This window comes from Apus apus, chromosome 1 (assembly GCF_020740795.1).
Source record: "Apus apus isolate bApuApu2 chromosome 1, bApuApu2.pri.cur, whole genome shotgun sequence".
Lineage (NCBI taxonomy): Eukaryota > Metazoa > Chordata > Aves > Apodiformes > Apodidae > Apus > Apus apus.
Window position 1 is genome coordinate 12,108,132 of NC_067282.1, and position 27,866 is coordinate 12,135,997.

At 39.3% G+C, this 27,866-nt stretch overlaps 1 protein-coding gene across 2 annotated transcripts; it reads right to left on the minus strand.

Annotated features, from left to right (window-relative positions):
• Positions 1–3,476: 3,476 nt before the first annotated feature.
• Positions 3,477–20,949, minus strand: CCDC82 (coiled-coil domain containing 82). 2 transcript variants are annotated; one of them, XM_051639204.1, is made up of 8 exons: positions 20,872–20,949; positions 19,744–20,321; positions 19,076–19,304; positions 17,534–17,626; positions 15,403–15,527; positions 14,420–14,590; positions 6,462–6,647; positions 3,477–5,920 (listed from the first exon to the last, which is right to left on the minus strand). In XM_051639204.1, exons 2-8 carry the CDS (start codon positions 20,287–20,289, stop codon positions 5,855–5,857), a joined length of 1,416 nt encoding a protein of 471 aa, XP_051495164.1. In that variant the 5' UTR covers positions 20,290–20,321; positions 20,872–20,949; the 3' UTR covers positions 3,477–5,854. The 2 variants fall into 2 exon arrangements, with proteins under 2 accessions (XP_051495164.1, XP_051495174.1); XM_051639214.1 differs by lacking the exon at positions 3,477–5,920 and adding an exon at positions 13,505–13,539 and having other exon boundaries at positions 6,581–6,647.
• Between the last annotated feature and the right edge of the window lie 6,917 nt (positions 20,950–27,866).

A 27,866-nucleotide genomic window follows, 5' to 3' on the forward strand; every position in this document is an offset into this window, starting at 1 on the left:
GAGACAGTGTTACCTTTGCTTCAGGCCTTGCTTTTGTTCCTTCTTTATGGCTCTGGTGTCACTGCTGAGTTTAAGAGGAACAGTCACAGGACACACATGGAACAGTAACACACAAACTTCATGGAGAGCAAGCAAGGGTGTTTTCAACGAAGTCTTGGCTGGGGTTTTCAAAGTTGCTCTGGGACTAGGAAATTCGTGGTGCTACTCATGAAGATACAAGGGTGGCTGGAAGAATTCTCTCTCAAAAGATTTTGTAGAAACTCAGAGAACGATCTTGCAAAACAAAGATTTTTGAATTGTAACTTCAGACGTTTAAGATTAGCTTTTTGCCAAGCAGCATCTCGTGTGTTTTGAGGTTTAAAACGCTCCTTTCAGGGAGAGAGACGGGCGCTCGCGGGGCCGCGCTGCGAGTCCCGGCCGCTCAACACACAGCAAATGCTGCCCCTGGTGGTTCAGAGGGGGAAATATCCCAAATCCATCCCTCAGCTTCTCAAGCGTTGTCCAGAAAGCCCTGGCGAAATGTTCCCAGCCCCTGGATACCGCTATCATTTTTGGTTTGGCTAGTTGTCACTTTTCTTAAAAGCAAACGGTTCTTAAGGTCATCTTAACATCACTCAAGATTCGTGTCATAAACATTCTAATAAGCTCAGACACGATAAAACATTAACATAACGGGTCCTGAATAATTAATTACTTTTTTTTTCCCCTGTCTACATTAATTTGTGACCTTTTTACATCCTATTGTAATCCCACATGAGCTGTCACGCTTCAGCATTTTTTTCTGTGTGAATTCACTACTGCTGTGGAAGCTCTGAGTCCTCTAAGTCAGCAGCAAAGCACTTACTCGTGCTGGGTTCACAGCCAGGACTTCTCACCATAGACGTCCCACTGTGCTAGTAACTTGCCAAAAATGGAACAAAAAGACTGTGCTGAACTTATGGCACTTAAAAACTTAAGTACCTGCTTAAATCCAGGTGCATACCTCCTTCATTTGTGTTTAGAAATCAAATTACTTCAAAGTTATATTAATTATCAAATTACTTCAAGGTTATATTAACTCCTCCAGAACAGCAGATGTCCAATATCAGTCCTGTGTAGGATTTTGCAAACAAGAGCTGTGAATTTTCAGGCATTTCCATTATTTGCTGTTCAGTGGGGATTCTCAGCCACTTTGAATGACCACAGTTAGAGATATATGTTTTTCCTGGGGTATTCCCAGCTAGGCAGGCTCCCATACCTTGCCACTGCCATATTATGCAGCTCACCTGGTAAATTGTTTAACTGTGGAAGCAGAGTCTGGCTGCACCTGAGTCAGTTTTCTTGTCCTTACATTTTGGGCACAAGGTGCATGCAATTACTGCTCTGTTAAATCTGCAAAATAAGTCATCTTGAACACACACCAGTTTTTTAATTTAGAATCTAATCCCCAGAGCAATCTACAGAAACTGTGGCTATATCTTATTCAATAAACAACAGTGGAAAAAACCTGCCAAACTAAAACAATTCCATGCCATCACTCACTGCCTAGAAAAATACCAAAAATTCATATAACTCTTCAGGGAAGTGGAGCCCCTGCTAGGCTTACTATCAGGTACTTTCAGTACCATTTCACATACACCTCATATTATTCCTTGTCTGGTAGATGACTCTTTCCTATATGTTTTTGTCTCATCTCTAAATTCAGATTAGAAATTGGTATTTTTTATTTCTCAAAGCAGAATCAGAAAGTCAACTTCACAAAGTCTGTTTTGTGTGTGCTGGATGTTTCTTTTGGAGTGGTATTGTATTTACATGTAGTTATCTAGCACACCCACTCTGTTTATCCAGACAGATTTAAAGAAGGATAAAACTACAAGTCTTTATCCAAATAAAAGTAAACTAGAGGAGTTAAGCATGGGAATTGCCTGTAGTTGCCTACCGAACTGCTAGAAATAGCTGCTTTTTGGAAGCAGAAGCCTTCACTATTGAAAAAAACGACAGTAACAGCTATCTACTATTAGCAAAGTTTATCATCCAAATTGATCCACAAATGACTTTCTTTCCAAAAGCTGAGAGACACAAAGAGAAAAATAACTTCTTGTCACACTTCACTGCAAGAACTGAACATAGATTATGGACTGGAAAGTGCCTTCTCTCCCAAAAGGACATCACCTAAGTGAGCCTGATCCTGTGCATAAATGCCTTGTGAGAACATCATTATCTGGAGTCTCCAGTTACAGAAGTTAAAGGACAGCAGATTATCAAAACATTACAGAAACTAAAGTAATTTCCAAGTATGATCATTGATCACCCATGCCAAGTCTAAGCACATTCTGAGCTTTCTTCATTGTTCCATTAAGACAGCTACTTTATCTTAATTAGAGCTACTACTTCAAAAATTAACACTAAAGACAATTTAAAATGCCCTATATGAACATTTTATCTTCTCACCCCCTAACTTCACTCAAATTCTCCAATGTGGGAAAAGAAGTATGAAAGATTGGTCAGACTTCTGACTTCTCTCATCATTAGGTATTTGCACTTTTTTTTTTTTTTTTTTTTTTTCTAGAAATATTCTGAGTATTTCATATATAGAGAAAGTCTCAGGGGTTAAGAGTGCTCCTGCATGCTGTACAAGAATATAAAGCCAGCCTTGGAAAATTTAAATTTTTACATATATGGTTCTTCTAAATAATCTTTTAATTTCATGTGGGGAAGAAAAATATAAACATGATGTAATGATACTTCACATTCTCGGTCTTGTAGAAACTCTTCAGGTAAAACAACAGCCACAAAAATAGTAACACTTCCTTTAATCTCAGTCAGGGGAATATCAAAGTTTAAGAGCAACTATGCACACACAAACATTATGTCAGCCCCTGCCAAGCCAAATCAAGTATCAGTTTCCTATTGAAATAGGAATCAGTATAATAGGCATGTTCTTAGCCCAACTAGTGATGTCACAGACAAGATTAGTAAAACTATGGAGGCACTTTTCCATGAAACTCTTAACAGGATACTTTTGTATCCCTGTTAGAGACAGAAAAACGTAAGATCTGGAAGAAAATGCCTTCAGTAAAAAGAAGTAGATAGTTCACACTTTTTAGGTGAACTAAGAGGAGGTGAGAAACAGAATCTGGGATGTGGCAGATATATAAAAAATGAGTAGAATTGATCACTGGAATAACTTGTCAATTTTAATTTTCAATCAAAATGTATGTATTCTTGACTTATTACCAGTAATCAGCAAGCCAAAATTTCCCAAAGTTATTTTTTTAACTTCATGGCAACAGTTTAAATGTGGCAAAATGAGAAACGGACCACTCATTTTCATAGCAAATCTTTAAATAAAAAAATCATACAGTCTTGAGAGTTTACAGAAAATTCAGGAGGTGGCAGAAATTAAGACCAGTCAGGAAAGCTCTGTGTGGACACACTCCATTATGTGCTACAAACCCCATTTATTTCAGAATAGTCTTCATTTGTAAGAATAAAGCTACATCAAACATAAATGTTATTTTATTATTCTAGAGAAGCCAACAAAAGTGTACATAGAGAAGTGGGGCATCAAGGAGCATTACTTTTCTTAAAAGGGATATATTCACGACAGATTCCCAAGAACTTAAAAGTTGATGGGTGCATTCCCACCAATATTCCCATAAGAACAGGAATGAAGAATAAGGAAAAAGAATAGAGAATATTTCCTTCAGCTTTGGTAACCAGGGAGATAGGCAGAAGATAAATAAAATCACAGAATATTTACATCTCTAACTCATAGTTAAGGTATGGAAATAACATCTTCAACCTAAGTTTATTTGAGATTAAGTCTCAATCTGCTTGCTGGGATTTTTCATCTTTGAAAATGTTTGTAAATCTTGTATCTGTATGTGGTATAATGAAGAATGGATTATCTTAGCTCACTCTAATAGCATATAAACCCCTTAAACTATAAAAGCAGTTTCTTAAAATGAATGCTGGAAAAAAGAGAATTGAATGACAAATCTAATCTATGAGAAAGAGATGTCCCCTATCAAGTGATACACCTGGCAGTGGCTGCCTACCTGATCAGCGTATGTGTTACTAGCAGAGTGGCATAACAAATGTAGGGAGTTCTTATGGACAAATCCATGAGAAATTAGTTTCATTAGTTTTGCTTCTGAGAGAACAACTTGCTAAAAGAATCTAGAGTGTTAACAGTAGCTTCTCTTTTACCAAGTTGCTCAGCTACAAGACTAATAGAAGACTATGTGCATACAGAGGATGCAGGAACAGTTCCTAACTGGATTCAAAACCCTGTCTCTTCTATCTTATCTTAGGCTACAACTAATTAATTTTATATGCAGCACAAAGTACAGGGACAGAATCATAGAATGGTTTGGATTGGACAGGACTTCTAAAGATTGTCATGGCCAAGGACACCTTCCACTGGATGAGGTTGCTCAAAATCCCACTCACCCTGACCTTGCACACTTCCAGGAAAAGGACATCCATAACTTCCCTAGGAAACCTGTTCCAGCATCTCACCACTCTCATTGTAAAAATTTGTCTTCCTTATGACCAATCTAAATCAATCTCTTTCTCTTTCAGTGTATCTTATAAAGCCCCTTTAAGTATTGAAAGGCCACAGTAATGTCTTCCTGGAGATGTCTCCAGGCTGAACAAACCCCACTCTTCCAGCCTGTCTTCATAGCAGAGGTGCTCCAGCCCTCAGATCATCTTTGTGGCCCTCCTCTGGACTCTCTCCAACAGCTCCAGGTCTTTCTTGTGCTGGGGTCCCCAGAGCTGGATGCACTACTACAGAAGTTGGAGTCTCAAGGGAGTGAAGGGCAGGAATCACCCCCCTTGAACTGATAGCCACTTTTTTTGATGCAGCCCAGGATACAACTGGCTTTCTGGGCTCTAAGTGCACATTGTCAGCTCACATCCAGATTTTCAGAATGGATGATACTTAACCCTTCCTAACTCCTCAAAAATCTACTCTCCTGGCCCCAAAGAACTTCGATTTGTGCTTTGTGCAGTTCAGGTAAGCCATGATTCACAACGCTGAATAGCTCCTCATGTTAAGTTACACTGGAGGAATTCTTGCTTATCTTGCACAGCCAGATTAATCCACTCTCTTAATTTTTTAGTTACTGCAAGTTTTTGCCATTATGTCTGCCCAACATAATTTGATGCTTAAAATCTCTGCAACTTGCCTGAGCTGCTTATCACTGTGGGCCTGAGTGTTCTCTGAGATGGCTAAACCAGACTCAGTCTGTATGATGCCTATAATGTGACTCATCACCTACTCTCTAAAGAGAGGAATGACTACTGTGCTGCAAATGTAGTCAGGACTGCTGAATATTTCTTCTGTTGCCTTGCAACAGTCTATACTGATTCCTCAGAGGGGAAACAGATCTTTGTATTTGGGTCCTGTTTATCATAATTATCATTCCAAATGCTTTGACTTACTTGCATAAAACAAGGAAGGTAAGATGCAAGTCATATGTTCTTGTAGAACACAGCCTTACCTTTGCAAATATACCTAATTCTAAAGGTCTCAGCATCTCCCACCATCCCTACAATGTAGCCCAATATAAGCAGGTGGAAGTTTTATTTCACAGGTAAACAGATATTGAGATGTTACTTTTAAGAACAGAAGGAAAATTAAAGTGACCTATGCAGTAATATGGGAAGGACTCATTCGGTAAAACTTTGGGTTATTATTGACACAGATGAGAAAAAAAGATACAGTGCATTCTCAAACAGTAGTTTAAAGGCATATGGATTTAAATGTAACAGAGCCTAAAAAGACTCTTAAAGACCAAACAGAGATAAAGTGCATGCAGGCCATCCAATTTTTTACAGGATGTCTTTCAAAGAGCTGTATGACCACTTAATCTATTTTCTCTTCTTGGAAACTGTCTGCATCATTCATGTAGTCTTCAAGATCATTATATCTCTGCAAATAAAATAAAATCTGTATTATTTCATCAATTTTTAATAACTGAATTACATAAAAACTGCTTTTTCTTTCTCTTCAATACAAGCATGCCAATAACAATTCAGAAGCAATGGCATCTAAAAGCTTGCTAAATGCAATTATAAGTTATCTCAAAATAGTACATAAAATGTTTCTGAATAATTCCAAGTACTTCAGCATAAACAGAAGAGTAAAATATTCTTGCTGTGCCTCACATACGTGTTTCCAATCTTTCTAAGTCACAGCTTGAGTTTGTTGTGTTGCAGCTTTTGAATGAAACAGGAGCCTGCCCACCACCCAGAGATCACGCAGCTGTCAAAAAGCTTAACATCCAAAGCTGACACAAACTCTCTGCGAACGCAGCAGCCACAGCACCACTGTTGGAGAGACTGGGTCAGTACAAGTGGATGTATGGTTAAGCTGAGTGGTGTTATTCAGAACTGATCAATTCAATCAGACATTTTATCTCAGCTTACTTTTAGATACTTGGAAAAGGATATGTCAAATAACTCAGCTGTACCTTCCGAATCCACCCATTGTCATCCAACTGGCTGAAAAGCCGTTCGACTGTGTCTTTGACTGGTTCCTTCTGTTCACCATCCAACTCAGTAAAGGAGCTGCAATCCACATACACCTTGTATTTGAAATGCTTCAAATTATGATAAACTCTTGTACGATTTGCACACACCACACCAACCTTCAAGACCTAGGCCAAAGTGAAAAGATCATTCTCTCTGACAGAACTGTGATTATCCTGACAATATAAAGAACAGACAAGTCAGTCAAAGTAAGATTTTTGATAATTAAATAAACAGAATGACACTACATGCATAAAGTCAGCACAAAACCATGTCGTTTTCACAGCCACAGCAGAATTTTTGAGCAAGCAGGCAGCCAGCAAGTCTATGCAATGGCAGCTCATCAGTACTGTTTCCTTGCAAACAAAACCATGTTTATAATTGGTGGTATTTTTCCTATCTCCTGGTGGAACTCTGTTACAAAATCACTAATATTTTAGACAACCATAATGTTGTGAAGGCAGACTAAGAGAAATAATTTGATTACTTTTGCTTAATATGTAGTCCTTCCTAGGGACATGAAACCCCAGTTCTTGCATTTTGTAGACTGAATAATAATCAAGAAATACATATGAATACAAGCAGATATATGCCTAGAAATATACATTTAATAAATATATAGAGACTGGATTTCATAAAAATAAAATCTGAAAACTGAGGTTTTAAACAATGCAAATGTTAATCTGTAACTGTCTGGAAGGGATAGAAATCAAAGCCTCTGCATCTCACAGTTACTACTAGTTTTACTTCTAGAATTTCCATGCAGAAAAGACAAAACTGTCTTATTAACGGTGTTCTTTATAGCAGTGTTTATAGATAAACAAATACTAAATACAGATGTAAATACATAATCAGAGAATGGATTAGAGTAGATTCATTATGATCTATCAGCACTAACATTACAAACAAGCGTTTGCACTTGTCTTGAACTCAGATTTTATACAAAGATGTTAAGCAGTGAAGGTGTTTACCTGGAAATACTGGTAATATACCAGTTACATGAATCACTGGCAATCCTAAATCTTCACTAAGAGTATGTAAAATTGGAGGAATGAGGAGGGAGAAAGAGTCAAAGTTCCATCTGCATTTAAGGACATCCTGCATGTCATGACAGTAAGTTTTGTCCCATTTCCACAAGAGTTCAAGTACATGCAATGGCAAACCAGAAGAGGAAACAATTCCCTGTAAGTGACCCACAGATGCACCAATTACTACTTCAACCCATGGAAACAAAGCCTATCAGGTAAGAAACCTACACCTGGTTGGTTTTCAGAGATCAGGTTTTCTACACTCAAAAGCAACATAATTAATGCAAGAGCAAAGAAATTCAGCTCCTGATGCATACAAGAGAAACTTATTTAGTTTTACTAAAAAAACCCCATCCCATCAACTTAGCCTCCAGCATTGCTTTAGACTGATGTCTTGTCACACCTTTGTGAGTAACATGCAGGTGAATGGCTTAAGGTCAAAGTTCTTTGCACCTGTAAAGCAAGTTGTGGTTGTATTGCTATTTCAGACTACATGCACTCATATAAAAAAAACCCAACCATGTTATATATTGCAAAACTATTTCTTCAGAGTCACCACAGTGATATCCTTTATTGCTGCCACTGGTTATAATCTGAATACTCTTAAATAATGAGAAGGCCAAGTTTTAATCAATGCTCACAGCCCACATTTTCAGGAAACTTTTCCAAATGCACGACCAAACATTTGCATCTGTGAGCAGTTCCCCAGAACACCTGACCTACTTATGCAACCTGTCTCTAGCATTACTTACAGACAGTGGCAGTAACAGAAAAGCCTATTTGTATTTATAAAGATTAAATAAACTACTTTTATATTTAGGTGCTATTTATGTATTATCTCATATTTATGACACTACTTAATTTCTTAAATACATTAACCAGCAGCTCAACTGATATAAGTAGGTATATCACTGAAGTCAACAGAGACACACTCACTTAAATGGACTTCCAATCTGCCCTACAGCAGATGGTTATTAACTGAAAATTTAACAATGCCAAGATAAAAAATTCCTATTCCTATATTGCAATTCTCTACTGATCATGTACATGTACAGTTCCACCTCCTGCTCTCCCCAAAACTGAACAGCTAAGGCTTGTGTTTGATGCTATGGGTGCTTCTGAAGTGCAAGACCTACAAACCAATGCCTAACCTTGATTCATTCAAATTTCTAGAAGTACCACTTCAAATACTGAAACAACCAAGAACTGAGCTCAGGTGTTTCAGAGAGCATTTCAGAACTTTTCAAGTATCGCAAGCAATGAGGTGCAGCACCTACAACTTTATATGATATAAAATAGGAGATATCATTCTGCATCAAACTTATAGCTCAGTTCTTTCCCTGAGTCAACAGTTCACAGGAGATATTTAGGAAGTTAGTACAAGGGCTGGGCTCTTTTTCCCAGGCAACTAGCAACAAGACAAGAGGGCATGGCCTCAAGCTGCTCCAGGGGAGGTTCAGGTTGGATATTAGGAAGTACTTCCTCATGGAGAGGGTGATTAGACATTGGAAGGAACTTCCCAGGGAAATGGTGGAGGCACCATCCTTGGATGTGTTCAAGGAAAGGCTGGATGTGGCACTTAGTGCCATGGTCTAGCTGATGTGGTGGTGTTAGGTCATAGGCTGGACCTGATGATTGTAAAGGTCTTTTCCAGCCTTGGTAATTCTGTGATGTGGGATGATCATAACATTACCATACAGCTTCTAACAGTCAACAGTTAAGACAGTTCCTATCAGCCCAACTACCATGTTCCATAGTGTGGAAGAAGCTTCCTCAAGAACCTGCCTAATCCCTTTTGGGACCCACTAACACTTTTCGCTTCCAAAGTATCTTGTGGCAATAAGTTCTGTAGCTCATTCATGTGAAGTATAAAGTATTTCTACATTGGAGAAATGCCAAACGGCAAATAGCTAAATAGCATATAATGTAATTATGTGTTGTGTTTTTAAAGCAAGAAAGACTGTCTAAAAATACAGTGCTATTTCAGAATGCAGCTTTGGAAAGAATCTCAGTACTGTACTCATTCTAATTTTTTTCCCCTTGCAGTTCTCAGTGACTCTCTTCTATTTCTTAATTTATCCGCTCAATGCTCAAGCTGGCCATATCAGCCAAAGTTGTGTTAAACCACTTTGTACAGAATTCAGGAGCGTAGCCTGACAGCAGCACAACACATAGCGAGTGAATTTATGTCCTCTAAGTGTGATTAAAATGGAAGCAGAACACCAAGAGAGCGAGTAGAAAACAGTTTATTATCCAGGTGACACAGGAGCAAAGAAGTGTGGGGAACACCTATACCCCTAAACTGTTTGAGTCTCCCTGACCAGGGAGAAATGAGAATTAGCAGCTACACACAGAACAATCACTGCAAGCCTAAGCAGAAACAGAACAGCTGCTTCTCTTCTCTTTCTACTGGCAAAGCAGAATGCTTCAGAGATGAGAGAAAAGGAAAGTTTTATGCAGAAGAAGGTTGGAGGTCTGTTTTTGTTCTCTCCACATCCACTTTTCTCAGGTATTTTTGAATAAACCTTTAGAAAACAGACCAACTATGTGTTTCCATTCAATCTGATCTGCCAGTGCTGAACTGCCTTCTCTTTCAGTCATATAAGTTCTTGAAGTGCCAGCTCTATGTAGCTTTCTGTGCCTTTTGTCCTTTTTTCTCAATTGGCAGGACAAGTCCATCAATGCATTATCAGCAGAACTTCAAAGACTACTTGAGAACAGTACCTTTAGCAGTCTGAATTACAGGTCACCAGAAGAATGTTGCATTACAAAGGCAATCACAGAATCACAGAATGGTCTGAGTTGGAAGGGACCTCAGAGATCATCTAGTTCCAACCCCCCTGCATGGGCAGGGACAACCCATTAGACCAGGTTGCTCAGTGCCCCATCCAACCTGGCCTTGAACACTTCCAGGGATGAGGCTTCCACAACTTCCCTGGGCAATGTGTGCCAGTGTCTCATCACCCTCTAACTAAAGAATTTTCTCCTAATGTCTAACCTAAACCTCCCCTCTTCCAGCTTTAATCTGTTACCCCTTGTTCTGTTACTACAAGGCCTTGTAAAAAGTCCCTTCCCAGCTTTCCTGTACCCCTTCAGGTACTGGAAGGCCACTATAAGGTGTCCCCAGAGCCTTCTCTTCTCCAGGCTGAAAACCCCCAACTCTCTCAGTCTGTCCTTGTAGGAGAGGTGCTCCAACCCTTGGACTGTCTTCATGGCCCTTCTCTGGACTCTCTCCAGGAGCTCTATGCCCTTATTTTGAGGGCTCCAGAACTGGACACAGCACTCCAGGTGGGGTCTCATGAGAGCCAAGTAAAGGGGGAGAATCCCCTCCCTTCACCTGCTGGCCACACTTCTTTCAATGCAGCCCAGGACATGATTGGCTTTCTGGGTGGCAACTGCACATTGCTGGCTCATGTTAAGCTTCCTGTCAAACCATCACCCAAAGTCCTTGTCCAGACTGTTTTTGATTCATTGTCCACCCAGCCTGTATTACTGAAAGTTGCCTGGTAACTTTCTCTCCTGAGTCTGTTCTACAGCCCCTGAGCTATATTGAGCATGCACACAGCAGCATCTCACCAGATGCTGCAGTACACAGGGTAAAAAAAAGCTCTAATTTTCTACTGTTAAACTGAAAAGAAACAAAATTAATTAACAAGTTAGTTCAATATTCAGTAGGATATTTCAAGCTTTTTCTGAACTGAAAAATAGCCAGTGCTTTATGTAGAAGATTGCTTGGACAGCAGTGAGGGAATTGCTACTGTTATTTTCATGTTTAAGTTGGAAGTTGAGTAAAGATTAAATTAGTGTGCTAGTTCATATTACTTCTTGTTAGTAAGGGATACACTGCCCCTGAAAAACTGAAGATTTTAAAATTAGCAGTCTACATTCAGAGACCTGTACATAAGGAACGACAACTGTATTATGGATTGCAGTATCAGTGCTAGAATGATTGCCAAGGACTTTCTGCTTTCCTGCAATAAACAAGGGGAAAAGCCTTGCTGAAAAAGCCTAGCTCCCTTGATTGTCATGCACACACAGACTTAACAAAGCAGTGTATTAACAAATGCTGCTCCAAAGGGTCTGTAATCTGTTTAAGAAAAACTGTGGCACAGATTTTCCTAAATTCTGCATTGCATGCAGAGCCCAGTATGATGACATGATAATCACATTGAGACCCCTCAAATCTCTACGGTAGAAAGTTCCAAACAATACATGTTTGAGCTTCAGTAACGTGTACTTCCAGTTTAACGAGAGCTTCACTTTATTTTTATGTAACAAATCCTATTATATTCCTTTTCAAAATATATTGTAAATACAACTTGTCCTAACACTCTTTCTTTTCAGCGAATACTGTGAGGAACTTCAGCTGTATTTTCAAAGAAAACAGGCTGCCCAGAGAGGTTGTGGAGTCTCCTTCTCTGGAGACATTCAAACCCCGCCTGGATGTGTTCCTGTGTGATGTGCTCTAGGTGATCCTGCTCTGCCAGGAGGGTTGGACTAGATGATCTTTCGAGGTCCCTTCCAACCCCTAAGATTCTGTGAATCTGTGAAAAGGAATATACCTTCTTTGTCTCTGTAAGGGAAGAAAGACAACTTGGATATCAGCTAGGTACACAAATATAGCCATATTTTACTCCTGACAAACTGTGTGCTTTGAGTTTTATTGTAAGAGGTCACAAATCATGTTACTTGAAAAGGTCATATGCATATCTAACCATAACAATTACTGGTAGCTGCAAATTTAAAGGGAAGATCCCTAAATATTAGGAACACCTATGTTCTTAAGAGTCAAAGTCTTGAGAAGTCTCTACTGGGAAATGTAACAAAATTGGCTGCTCAAGTCATTTAAAATGACTGCCTAGTGCCATGTTATGCAACAACATGAAAGATGTGTTTCATTCCAACAATACAATTTAATCCAAAATGTCTTAGTAGAGACAACTGAGCATGAAAAAGATGCAAGACTACCGGAATGAAATGCCTTCTACTTTGGACAAGTAGTTTTGGTAATGCAGAAATGACAAAAAGGTTCTAATAAAATGTATTGAAGTAGTAAGGAACAAGTCTTCTCAAAAGGAGATCAGCAATTTCAAGTGTCAATGCAATCAAGATGTTTGCCCTGGATGAATAGCTACATGGGAAACAGCATATGTGAAAAAAATCTGAAGAATGAAGCAGAAAATTCTGACTAGGCTGCATTCAGACTATAAACATGACAATGGCATTATTTCTCTCAACATTTGGACCTAGAGCAAACAAGAACAGTCAGAGTGCACATGGACACTCAAAATGCTGGAGGCACAGTAGGCACAGAATTAGCAAACCTAGTGGCCCAATGTAGGAAAAACCTTACTTGTAACTTGTAAAATAGAAACCACAATAATTAAATGGAGATAACTGTCCTTCATACAGAAAGTTATTTTTATAATGTTTCTAAAAGCTAGTCATGCAAGATTCCTGCTGGGAAAATCTTAAGGGCATTACAGGCACGCATAAAGGTAAAGGGTTTTCAAGTGATCTAATCCCAATGAAAAGGCATTCTGATATTTAGAATATATGTAAATCTAAGGCAAATTACATTCCTGATTTAAAGCCTCAGACTCCTGGCATACAGATAGGATCTATTAAAGATTAAAAAAAAAAGTAATAGTATTTTTCAGGTACTAGGTGAACACCAGAAATGCCAGGCATGTCCAGAGCATCATCCAGTTATGCGATTTCTTTACCACTAGTTTTCTCTAAGATACACATCCGCTTTAGGATTGTTAATCTTTTACTAAATGTTCTCTGACAAAACAAAAAACTACTTTAGAAATAACTGAGTGCTTCTATTAGAACTTGGGTTAGTGTGTCGAACTTCATGTGTACTGTCAGTCTCTCTGACACAGTTTCATACTTCCTCCCCATGCACAGCAAAAGACAAGCAAGCAGAATAGAATATGTAGGATGCCATGTACCTAGGGTTTCCTTTTTGCCCTGGATGAGACTCAGACTGTAGAGATTTAAAGCAGAGGAAAAATAGAAGTAAGTGTCAATTTTGACTCGAAGGCAAGAGTTATCAATGAACCTTACTGTATGTCTTAGAGCCCTTTATTTTAGTACCTGAAAGGCTGGGAAAGACCTGTTTACAAGAGCACATAACAACAGGACAAGGGGTAAGTGGTTTTAAGCTAGAGAAATGTAGATTTAGGTTTGACATCAGGAAACAGTTCTTTAATAAGAGAGTGGTGGATCACTGGAACAAGTTGCCTAAAGAGGTGGTGGAAGCCCCATCCTTGGAGACATTCAAAGTCAGGTTTGATGAGGCACTAAGCAATCTGTTCTAGTGTGAGATGTCCCTGCTTACTGTAGGAGGGGTTGGACTAGATGACCTTTAGAGGTCCCTTCCAACCCAAGACATTCTATAACTCTACATGTGCTGCATCAGGTACTAATATTAAGTGGCAAAAATAGGGAGGGAACAGCACAACAATCATTGTGGTGAAGACAAGAACTAAGGTCACAGAAAAACATCAGATTTATTTTCTTGATTAGTTAGGTTTATTTGAGGATACTTTTCATTACCTTTTCCCCAAGATATAAGAAAATATGGGGGAAGGGCAGAGGGGAAGGCCTCTATTAATCCTTTTAATTTTCTCAGGAACTTCCTTCATAATTCCTAGATAAATCTAAGACTATACTCCTCCAAATTGCAAAATGGTTCTCATATTTTTAAAACTGATAGGGTTTAGACATGGAAATACAGTAGCTTAACTGTGGTATTTAACATTATAGACATTAGATGCGTTGATAGGATTTGTATTCTTTGTATGATTTTCTGTAACACTAGACAGAGCTTAAAAATAATTATATAGGTGTTTGTTTGAAGTTACCTGTTTGTCATCTGACATGAAGTCATCTGCTTCCAAAGTTCTACTATTATAAAGCTTTCCAGAGAGCATCACATTAAACTTACAATACCGATTCAATTCACAGGCCTGACAAGGCATATTTTCTGGATTTTTCAAGACTATGCGAACATCTGGGTAACAATCCACACGTTCCTGAAAAACAGATTTCAAATAACATTAAAGAATCACCATAAACTGAAAGATGCCTCAGGTAGGCTGCTGAGTACTGTGGAGTCACATAAAATTAATGCAGCAGAAACCAAAGAGATTAATAACTGAACTCTTTCACCATTCACTTGCACACATAGGCCTTCTCAATGATTTTCCAACAGTTCACTCAGTTCTAGTTCATTAATTCTTTCTTTCAGCTTCAGACCTAAAGAATGTCTCCTGCATCCTTGCACTTACTTTTCTTGTCTCTCTCTCTCTTTTTTTTTTTTTTTTTTTTTGAGGGTAGGAGTGCAACTCTATCAGCTGACCTACATCAAATAAATGTTCTGTATCTCTCCACTGGGCATACTCCATTATTACAGTTCTAGTAATCTGCATATAATTAGTAGGTTACTGCATAGTGACTTCTTTTGCATTTTTTTTAAGTAGTAGAAAGTTCATTATGAATGCATTGGTTTGTCTTTTTGTGGGAGGAGGAAGAAATTTTGTCACAGCACTTAGCAAGTCACAAAAAATCCTCAAAAAGTCAAGTTAGCAGGAGAAGCATTCAGGTAACTGAGAAGATTCTGTTCTGTTACCTGAATGTTTATTTGGCTATAAACACATAAAATACTTTTGATATTGATAAGTCTCAAAACAAGTTATATAAGATAAAGATCATCAATTTTCTATTAAAAGTGTATATAATTATAGATATTGTACCTTTACTGAGAATTACAGTATTTTAAAAATATATCCATTAGTCATAGTATGATTTAGACCCCACTCCACTATTTAAAGGAGAAGCTACATACTTTGTATCGGTCCTTCCAGCGACTTCTAGAGATTAAGTTCTCAAGACGAGGCTGAATGAAGCGGTCATCCAAATAATGCAGCGAGAGCAACATATCTTGTGCATACTTCTTTTGTCTTGTTCCATCTGTTCAGTGAGAGTCATTACTAATTTGCTGACCACTCTATATTGTACAAGTTTCTTCAAATAAAATTTTCAAGGACATAATGCTTCTGCATACTAAGAACTATCAATGATTTTAATAAATTACTAGTGAAAACATTTGCTACTTTTATCTACAGAAGTGACTGATAAACTGATGCATTTCATGATTTTTAGAGACTGTATCACAAGAAGTACACAAATGAACTCTACAATCAAAGTTAAAGTGAAAAGCTATCACCGAAAATGAAGACCCATTAACTCAGATTCCATTTAAAAGAAAAGGGGTGGAGGGGGCAGGGCAGGAGTGTCTCACTTTTTGTCCATTTCATGTGAACTGTTCATAATGTATAAGGGCAGAGGTTGCAAACCATGAAAACAAACTGCACTTGAGCTGCTTCACAGCAGAAATGTTGGCAACTCCTTAGTCACTTACAAAGAACACACAGAAACTGACTTTTACACCTCAGCAGCAGAGTCAGATGCCCTGAGCTAGGCAGCGTAAGTACTTACTTCTAAATACTTTCTCAAGCAAAAGAAGTAAGCACAGGCATGAGTAAAACTATCAGTATTCCACGAATGTTCCAAATACGTGCTGGACTCCAAGAATTAAACAGGACTTTTCTTAGGTGCAGGCCAGTTTGTACTGTCTCAAGCTTCAGCATGTATAGACATAGAAACTAATACAGTTATGTTCCTAGTCTTTTAGTAATGTTGTTACCAAAGAAACAGAACCAAGAAGGATGACTGGCTATCTACCTTTCTGTATAAAAACAATTAACTATAATTATCATTATAGGCACCATAATTTCATTTTTTTTTTTTTTCACATGCATTTTACACACAAACATTTTCAGTAAGTCATTTAAAGTAAAAAGCTATGCTAGACCATAAAGAAAAATCCCTCACAATGAAGTCTGAACTCTACTACTAAAGTAGCTGCTCTTGATTCAAACTAATTAACAGATTCACTTCCATCAACCCAGAGAAATCTATTCCGTGTTATAAAATATTTATCTTAGTCATGTTCATACTATACAATGTTCCTCAGAAAGACAGAACACAGCCTCCAGTTCATCTGCATAGGTGACCTACTTCCAGCACCTTGGCAATAAGTTGTTAGCTGTGAAGAGCTGATACAATTTGAAATAGAAGGAAGCAATTACAATAAAAACTGTCAAAGTTTACTTACTACTTTTCATAAGCTTGTTTTCATGTGGTAAAACAATACAAAACTAACACCTGGAAGAACTTGGGAGTTCCAATGCACAGCCTTTATTCTGAAATCTGTGGTGTACTTCTCCATGCTCTCATAGCTCCTGAGATCAAAACTTCCTCTCTTTGGCACTTCGCTGACTCCTTCCACACCCTGTCACTGACAATCCTCTCATTAATCCCATCATTACAGTGCTCCTGAAACTACATGTAAGGCTGCCATTCAGTCCCACTAGACCAAAAGCCAAAAGCACTTCCTCAGCAAGAACATGACAAGAAGCACTGACTGAAGCTGAAATATGTGTCTTATCTGAAAGAACAGTGTTAAAAAAAAACGGAAAAGGAAAAAACCCAAACAGTAATCTCCATAACTAAAATTATTTATTATCTATTAAATTCCTCAGAAAAAAAAATTTGAAGCATGTGATATTTTGACAAATCAACTGACCTTGCAATGTTTTCATTGAGATATCTAACTGGAAACTCATTTTGCTTTCATGCTGGAACTGTTAGTCCTGATCAGTAATACAGAAACACTTTCCTGTATCTGAGAATGCCTTCAAGGCTTAGAAGAATTAAGACTACACATTTTTCCCAATATTACTCCATCCTTTTCAGATAAGATTCCTCCTCCCCCCTTGCCCAAAGAAAGCAGCAAAAACAAGAACAGATCTCAGGACTTGCAGTCCTATAATCAGGAGAAACATATTTCCCTAGAATAAATGTATTTGCATAACTTTGCATGCACTATTATACTATTTAATGCAATTACTTACCATACAGTGAGCCCAGAAAAGTGTCATCAATTGCATTTATGAGGAAAGCCTTTATTATTCTTTGGAAGTGTATATAATGATCACAGCGAGATACTGGGAAGAAAGCAAAATAACCCAAATTTACTAACAACAACAACAAGATGTAAACAATGTTAAAAGTCCTCTAAGAAAAATTAATTTTCCATTATTGTGAGCTTAGAATTTTAAAGTAATTTAAATACGGCTTTCAAAATAACTTCAATGTACAACATCCACACATTAAGACCCTGCCTTTTAATAGTGCTCCTAATTCCAATGATCTTAATGAATTTTAGCATCCTAAAGTCACACATTCTTTCAGCAAGAAGAGCCCACAGGAAGAGCGACAAACACTAAAAAAGGATTATTTGTTCTATGAGTACCAGGAAAACATGCAGCACAGAGAAGGCCAGGCTTATGGCAGTTGTTTGTTTTTTGATTTTTTCCACATTTCTTTAAAATACACACAATTCTGCACAGGTCTTCACTTGCTAAGAAATACACACATGGTTGTGACCATCTCCAACTGACTGTCCAGTCAGTACATAGCTGCTTCTGAACAACAACATCTGTTACAGCACTAGCATACAGTTCTGTTCTCTCTGCTCCATCCAGAGACCAGTTTTCAAAAAAACACCAACTTGAGAAGTTTTCTCACTCTATGCAGTTTGGCTGAAATTGACCAATGAATTTGGAGACTCCTACAGACCTATGCTCCCAAGTCTCAACACCATGGAATAAAAATACGTTCATAAAAAATAGTAACACCAAGCCTTGAAAACCCCAAACTCATGAAAAGAATTTTACATCACTCTCCAGAACAGAGTATGTCCAGAATTAACCAGCTACTTTGCATATATCACAGGATGGAAGTGATGCTTTTTCATAGAATCACAGAAAGGTTAGGGTTAGAAGGGACTTTAAAGATCATCTAGATCCAACACCCCTGCATGGGCAGGGACACCTCCCACGAGATGAGGTTGCTTAAAGCCCCATCCAACCTGGCCTTAAATACTGGCTTCCACAACGTCCAAGGGCAATCTGATCCAGTGCCTTACCACCCTGATAGTAAAGAATTTCCTAATATCTAATCTAAATCTCCCCTCTTCCAAGTTTTAAACCATTGCCCTTTGTCTTCTCACTACATGCCCATGCAAAAACTCCTGCCCCAGCTTTCTTGCAGGCCCCCCTCAGGTATTGGAAAGCCACTATAAGGTCACCTCCTCTTCTCCAGGCTCAACAAAAATTATTGCATCATAGGTAGCCTACTTAATCCTAAATCAGAAGATAGGGTTTTCCCTTCCTTCCCCCCCAGTTACACCTTCCCTTTAGTAAGATATGGAAAGACCCTACAAGTCCGGTCTGGAAATCAGAGTACTTCCACAATAAATGGAAGCCTTTTAAGAACTTATTTTTAAACTATCACATGCTATTACACAGTACTTGTGTTTACAGGCCATTAATATTTATTATAGCTCTACAAGCAAGCTATAGATACAGAGTTTTCACTAATATTTATCTTACGGTGTGGGACGTAGTATGCCAGCAGCTCGCTATTGGATGTATTTTGTTCCTTCTCCTGTGGCTGGTTTTTACTCTTTACGTGCTCTGTGTTGCCACCACCATCATCATCTTCCTCTTCCTCTACTATAAAATCTTTCATGCTGTCACTGTCAGTTTCACTACCTTCTGTTGGTGTGAGGAGGTAGTGACAGAGTGATTCCTCTTCTGTTTCTCCTTCATCACTAGAAAGCTAATTCAATTTTAAAACAGAAGAATTTTCAGTATTTGCACTGATGAAATGCTATATATACTGGTTAAGATTTTTGATCTTATAATAATATCATTTGTTCAACTAACAAGAAATAAAATGTTTCCAAAAACTAGATCATTCTGTACTAGACAAAAATTACTTTCAGCTTTAAATTAACCACTTCCATGTACCTGTCTCCAGTCATCAGAATGCCTGTAAGGGCAAATGAAAGCAAATTCTTCAGTTCTCTATGTTTCAAAACCAAATTAAATATACAGCACTCAATCTTAATGACAACTGTTAAAATGTGACAGAACTACTGATTTTTCGCTAGTAAAACCCAAACCAAATTATTTCCCACTGATTTATAGCTATTAGTCTTCACCTTCCCATACACTCAATATTTTCTCCAACTGAATTTCAAAGATAAAATCCAGACCTCATAATTTTCACTGCTGAAGGATCTCTGAGTTGCTCTTTGTCTTGCAAGCACTTTCAATTTTGCAAACACTTTCTGTTTCCTATTAGGAGAAATGTTTTCTGTAGGGCAGGTTTTATCCGGTTGCTGCTCTCCAGAACTCTCATCTTCATCCATTATACAGTGGCGTTTAGCAAAAACTTTTCTTACAAGTATATCACTGCCCTCACTTTCATCACTGTCATACAAGACAGAGGTGTTCAGTCTTTTACGCTTCCCAGGCATGATGCACTCATCCTCACCATCTTCTGTTACATCCCCACCCTGACTTTTTTCTTCCTGATCTGAAAGGCTGCTCTTCACAACAGTTTCATCTTTTTCATCGACTTCCTCTTCTGATGTGGTAGGCACTTCCTCCTCAGAGGTACAAGAGGACTCATCATTGCTGTCAAGCAGTATAACCTCCCTTTTAGTCCGTCTCCAATCAACTCGGGACTTGAATGACAGTTCTGTTCCTGCTGTCTTATTTCTTGTTTCATATCTTCTGACAACTGCTTTCATCTCCATTGGAAGGCTGTGACAACACACCTAAACACAAACTGGTAAAACAAAGCACTTATTACATTATAGAATTATTAAAGAAAAAAGTACAATGGGATGCATGTTCTATCACATACATTTATGACTTCAATATAATGAGACACACGCAGAAATCAGCACCAAACAAAACTAAGCACGCACAATAACTTCTGAAGGGGATATAACTTACTCAAAAACTGTAGCAGAGCAGAACTACCCACACCCAGCAAGACTGGACTGGGAAAAATCAGCTCTGAAGTGGAGCTACAAACCCCATCATCCCCTCCAAACCTGGAAGCCTACAGCAGAAGCAGAGAGCTCCCCTGCTCCTGAGGAGCAGCACACACCGCTCCTGCAGGACGGCCACCAGCAGGCCCCGCAGCGGAGCGGCCCCGCAGCCGCTGCCCGCAGCCGGGAAGGGCCTGCCCGGGCCTGCCCGCCCCACAGCGAGGCTCCCGACGCCGCAGAGCAGAGCAGAGCGGGCCGGGCCCGGACCAGCAGGACCCGGGCCAGCAGGGCTCCCCGCTCCCGCTCAGCCCCGCAGCCATGGCGCGCGCAGACCCCGCACACCTCGCGCGGCAGCTCGCGCAGCAGCCGGTGCTTTCATCGCTCCCGTTCCCGCCGCCGGCGCCGTTGAGGAGGGACTTCCGCCCCCGGCGCCCCGCGATTGGCTGCCCCACCCTGCCGCTCAGCGCCGCCGTGTTTACGGAAGTGCCGGCACCCCGCGCTGGGGGGGAAGAGGCGGTGCGTCACGTGGTGTGCCTGGTCCTCCGCGAATCGGCGCGTGGCGCTGGAGAGCTGGAGGTAGCGGGTTCGAGTCCTGCCGCGGCAGCGCGGCTGGCTCTGCTTTGCTCCGCTCCGCTCCGGCCCGGCGCCTCAGCCGGCAGGTCTCAGGCAGCGCTAGGGTGTGGTGACTTAATTTGCGACCGCACATTTTCCCGACCTACGTGTATTCCTGCGAAAAATGTGCCTGGGCTTGTAAAGTACGGCACCTCCCCGCGGGGAGCGCCAGCAGCCTGTGGGCGGTCACCCGGCCTGGGGCTCCCCCGGCAGCTGCACAGCCCCCAGCCCTCCTCCCTCCTGCCGCGGGAGCAAGCCTGGGTGTGCTGTGTTCAAGCCCCACATGATGGGGGACATGAAAGCCACTGGTAGAGAAGGTTCTGGCAGGTGTAACTATGGGGATGTTCTGGGGGTGCCAGCCTGGGACGCAGCTGGAGCAGAAACCCCAACCATGACCATACGTGGGAAGGCCTCTGTCCACGCATCCTCAATGGGCTGCTTAGAAGAAAATAACACTTCCTTTGGTGTCTGTAAATCACATGCTGGGTATGGTGCCCGCAGGTCTTCGTTTGACCTCTTGGCCAGAAGCAAGAGCATGCCAAGGGCTCTGGTTCTCTGGTTTCTGGAAAATCAAAGGCTGGGTGATGTAGAGAAGTTCAGCTAGTGTCAGTGGAGAGACCTGCCAGCTCAGTTATGGGACTCTTTTTCTTTGTAATAGGAACTTTGCAGCATGGACTGAATTGCTGAGCACATGTTCTGCTCTCAGCTGGGGCTGTCCCTCGTGGGAAACCCCAAAAATGGAAATTAGAGGATTGGGAAGTGGCCCGAATGTTGTCTGAGTCGCAGGGGAGAGTGGGAGTATTGCAGAAAGAGTCTGGGAGATGGAAGGTACAATGAATTCATAAGGAGTTAAGTTGCACTGCTTTTCCTGCTGAAAGAACAAGACATTTTCTGAATTAATATAAATTGCAGGAAACTATTAATGTCCACAATAATGAGCTTCTGTTGATTTTCTGCTTAAAATGTCTATTAAATAGGACACTGGATTCTGTTCAAAGGTAGTTCAGAGCTAATACTCTTGCAGATGCATTTTAATCACAAGATTTGTGTCTTAAATTTGATCTGCTTTTCTTGGCCTGTGGTAGAAAACTAAGATGCCTGTGAACTGAGACCTGCAAGAACCTGATGCGTGCAACTGAGGCTTGTAACAATAAATGATAAGAGAGACATTCTAGTATGTTATATTGCTGTGCTTTTTCTTACTTGTTTCAACTTTGCAATCTCAAGGACAGACAAGTAGACACTGTGGCCAAGACTAGATAACCATAGGGAGAAAAAAAACCCTGTTAGTAGGTTAGTCCAAACGGCACATACTCAAAAAGAGAGTTCAACCAAAGGACACACCAGAGCGACCACTGAAGACCCCCACAGGCTCAAAGGGCATGTGTGATTAGGATGCTAATATTACAATTAGTTCCAGGAAATAAAAAAAATATGTAGAGTTATTCCAGGAAATCTAATGCATATGTATATTGTTAGCAATATAAGCTTTACTTGTTGTGACTTACGACAGGCACGTTAGGAGGAATAAAGAGTGCCCGCCTTCTAAAACTTAAAGACTAGTGTTAGAGGGTTCTTTCTGTGACCAGATTTGATAGTATCAACTACTACTTTGAAACTCATTCTGCTGACAGTTTTTGTACAGTTTTAGTAAGACCTTGTAAAGTCTCTGTGTAGTTTTTTTTAAGAAATAGATAGTAATGAAATAACAAGACAATTCTGTCTCATCTTACTTGCATAGCACTGCTGTTGATTTCATATGGTGAAGAGGTGTGGACAGGTGTTTATGTAAATGGCGGGTTGAATTCCCACCACAATATTTATATTGCAAGGATTAGAATGGTTATAATTCAAGGATTATATTGCATTAATTGATTTATAGCCCTAGGCTGACATTTCTTTTAGTTGTTTTAAATAAAGTTACTGCGTGAATTTTCAAATCAACAGACAGATCAGAGTTTGCCCAGGATTGAATGTTTCCTCCAAAATGCGGTAGAAGTTTTTAAGTACTGGTATTTCCCTGTCCTGCATTTCTTGCTTCTCACATCGCCACCTAGTGAGAAAAGGCGTGAAGAAAACCCTGCAGTTGTACTACTCTAGTACAGAGACGGGAATAAAGTAATGACAGTTGATGTACTGTATGTAACTAAAGAAAATACTTATTTTATTTTTTTTTTTTAAACCTAAATGGCATTCATGGCTTCAGTTATGAATGCTGGCTTCTGAAGGACGGCCAAGAAGTTTTTCTTACACAGAATGCTGAAAGATCTTGTCTTGATTGCTCAGATGAGTTTTCAGGGAAGTCCCAGTTCTAGGGGTGTTTGTGGGGAGCACTGTGGGGCCATGTTATGTCCTCAGATTTTAGAAGCAGACTTCCCATTAAGAGACACAAGTTTTCCAAACAGGTCAGTTTTCTTCAAAGCTGCTCTCTAAACTTCTTAAAACATTCCTTAGACTTTAAGCAAACTCATTTGTAACTTAAAAAAATAAATGCAATTGATTTTCATGTGTACCATAGTCTTTTTGCTGGGGTTGGGGAATCACCGTACTGTGTGATGGCTGCAGCATCTCCCCAGTACTGAGTTCTCCACTTTACTGGAGTAGCCCAGTGCCCATGACTATGATTTTAGATAACAGAAGTTAATATATTGGAAAGTTCCATTTATTTTAAGTGGCAGCCCCCACTAATCACTTCTGTTGCTAGCTACTTTCACTACTGAGTATTTCCTATGCTACTTTCCAACCAATCTGTTGGTTGTCTGGATATTGCTGTGCTCCTGTTGCAGTTTTTCTTGAAGCTTGATCTCTTCTGGGTTCAGTGATGTACAGGATTATATAGACATCCTTTCTGTAAAACAGACCCTTCCTACTTGGTAAGTAATGGGAAACTTGGAGCCCACATTTCTCAGGGACTGTCTCCTTCAAGAGTGCAGCATTTGCAAACCCTCTATGACTCCCAAACATATTGAGCAGTAGGCTGGCTCAGGCCCAAATAATGATGCTGGAATTTACCCCAACTGAAAAAAGAAAAGAAAAAAAAAAAAAAGGGAGGGGAAAAAAGGAGAAAAAGCTCTTTTTCGTTATTTTTTAAAAGTGGAATGCACCCAAACTTATGGGGAGGTCTGTCTCTTTGTGCAGGGTTGAATTTCATAGAAGGAATGAATCTCAAATGAAAGAGACCAATGGAGTTAACATTTAATCATTTTTTGAAACACAGAGCTTTCTGGTCTCATGAGATTCTGAAATAATGTTCCATATACAAAAATTTTCTTTGTGTGTTGGATGCTGGATCATGATTACTAGTTAACTTCCATGTTTATGTTGTCTGCAGTGCCTTTGGGAGCTCTTGTTCTTACTATTTAAAAATCCTGGTAATTGATAAAATGTGTAGTTTGCCATTTGTGTGAGCAAGTTAAAATCTTTTATCTTCGATGCCTGAAGTATATACAGTCTAATACGAGAGTACAAGGCTGAATGTAGTTAAGGTGCATTATCACTATTTAAAGGTCATAGAATCAGAGAATGGTTTGGGTTGGAAGGGACCTTTAAAATCATCTAGTTCCAGCCCCCCTGCCATGGGCAGGAACACCTCCCACTAGACCTGGTTGCTCAAAGCACCATCCAGCCTGGCCTTGAGCATTTCCAGGGAAATCCACAACTTCCCTGGGCAACCTGTTCCAGTGTTTCACCACCCCCACAGTACAGAATTTCTTACTATATTTTTCTCCAGTTACACTCCAGTAAAACTCAGCTTATTCCATTTTCAGTGCCACAAGATTTAAGAAATATCCTGGCCCTTCACTGTTACATGGAGTATGAATTACATCCTCCTGTATTGAAGTGGGAGACTGAGAAGTCCTACTTTCAGAATTGTTCATCTCCATTTTGATATTTCTTTAACAATTTGCTCTTAGGTTTTGAGTGTGTTTTTTTTCTCTTTGTCACAAACCACAGAGAATCACTTGGCAGCAGCTCTCTAGTTGAAGTACAAGCTTTTGCCAGGAAGAATGTGATGAGTCATGATCTGTGACCAGAATAGCTGTGCTGTTAGCATTGCCAAGAGTAGATGGAGTTCCACCCATCTTAGTGCTTAGTTACTCTGATGTATTTAACCCGGGACAGCAGAAACAAGGAATGCTTAGAATAAAATGTAGTGGCAAAAGCGTTTATCTGCTTGTATAAACTGCATCTGCACTAATGTTTTACCATGGTAATATACCAGATACTCTATACCTGCAAAGCCTTTCAGCTGTAAACTTAGCCTGGCTTGATTAAAAGGTATTAAAAGCCTTCTTTTTGTGCCTTTCCTTGCATTATGTATCAGAAAAAAATAGTAAGTATTTAATCTGTAATGAAGAGAGCACCTAACTGTTTAACCTAAGCTGCATGTACTACAAAGAGAATACCAAACTATATGAAAATAAACTGACATCCCTATAACTCATTTCTTATTGTGCCATTTATTTCTTATTTGACTGAGGGAATGAAAGTGAGGTAATCCTGTTTATGAGGAAGTGGCAATTTACCTATTATAGCTGTAAGGGTTAGAAATCTATTAATTTGCACAGTAACAAAGTCAGAATAAAGGACTGTTTCATCTCAGGGCTAATGGTTCCTCTCCAAGATTTGCTCTTTGAAAGGTAATAAAGAACCTTCATCTGAAGTTATTATTGTACTCAGATCCTTGGCATCAGAGGAGATATCAAGACAATTGAATACAGATTAGGAGGTTTGGGTCTTAATCTGCTGCCAGTGGAGCTAACAACAAAAGTTCACCTGGCTTCAACCCCACAGAATTGTGAAAGATCAAAACAAGGAAAAATTATGCATAAAGAGATGCATTAGAGAAAAAGAGAAAGTAAGATATCCTCTGAAAGATATATATATACACATTAAAATATATATTTAATTATAGATTTGCACATTTGGTCTAGATGAAAAAAGTAAATCCTATTGTGAGTTTTTTCATTGATTAATTAAAGTAGAAGATGGATTTTTACTGTAGGTATTCAATTCTGAAATCCTTAATTTTCTCTCATTACTGTGAAATTTGCCCATCTGCTCTTGTTCAATATTCTCCCAGCCTCCCCTTATATTCTTTTCTACCTGCTGACCTCTCATTGTCATGCTGTACCTGTTGTATAGCAATGCTGAATTTAGGGAGCATCTTTTTAATCTTTAAAAACTGGGAGTCTTTCAGCGTGATAGGGGATATACAGACAAAGTAGTAGTATTGGTTTTATGTATTACATCTCCAAAGTACCCAAAAGCAAACTGTAGACAAGACTGACACAAATGCTGGTATCCAGTAATCAAATATTGTGGTCTTAAGCACAACTTGTTTTAAGTACAAAACCTTTTTGTTTTCTTAACAAAATACAGAATTTCTTAACAAAATAACAAAATAACTCAGTGTCCTTAGTATAGGTACTGTCTTTTCAGGTAACAGATGGAGCAGTGGGGCTTTTGCTCCCTCCAGATGTATTTAAAGTTTACCATCTCCTCTACTAGATGCTTATTCCTTCCCTCCAGAAATAGCCTTTGAGCTCGTAAGAGCCCAGCGGTATGATACTGAGGTTGGGATGTGGGCTCTGGTAAGCCAAAGGGAAACCCCAGATCAAAGTGCATTACATAAACCTCCTATTTTGAAATTGTGTTTTGAAATTGTACCTTGAAATTATCAAAACCACAGGGCAGTAGGCTGAGGCCAGTACAGGATCTCAGCTGCTGAGGTAACCCACTTCCTTTGAGATTATATAGATCAGAAATATCCTGACCTCTACTGCGTTTCCTCACACTCCCAAACAGTACTTAGTGGAGAATAGCAGCATTTTCAGGAGGTGAAATAAGCCTGGAAAAAAAAAACAAAATCCACTTACCAAGTAAGCAATCATGAGCTGAATTGCCCCTGAACACAGCGAGTGATGAAACTGGTAATGTCAAAGGCTTCAAAGAACTGTGCCCTTTGAGGTCTGGGCCAGATTTTAATCTTAGATTTCTTAGGCTAATGTAGTTTCTAAGTTCTTTTCCCATGACTTTTCTATTTCTGATGTTATCTAAGCATATGTAGCATACTTTCCCATTCAGATCTAGGGGTATATAGTTCATTAACTGGTGGCTTGTATTTAGCTACACAGCATGCTGAAGAATTGTCATGGCTACTTTTTAAGCACATGGGGTTATTACAGGAGGGAAAGAAAGCTCTTGGTGGGAGAGAGTTGGGAAAATTGCTTTTATTAGAGATGGATGTTTGCCAGCAGCTTGACTTTAAAACCATGCTGATTGTAATTTTCATTTGTTGAAAGGCTTTTGCAAGTCCCTCCCCCCCTCCCCTTTTTTTTAATTTGGCTAAGTAACAAAAAATATTAAAAATCTGACTTATTTTTTATAAATACACTTAAAAGATTTAAACAACTTTCTTCTGTCAGAAGAGAAATCTCTCTGTTCCGTGAGATAGCTAAAAATAGCTATCTAATCAATTGTGAGCAAAACTGTTCACAATGAAAAACTTCCATTGGATTTTTATGATTGCTCATACTAAACACCTATGAATTTCTTCCATGTGAATATAGTCATATCATGGAGTGACATGGTGTTTTGCCTTTACATAAGGTGCCTACTTCAATACTGAGGCATAAGGTATTTTGAGATTATGCTTTTCTTACATTAACAATTCTTGGCTCCATTAAACTTAAGCACGTCTCATTCAAAGTTGGTAAAATGAT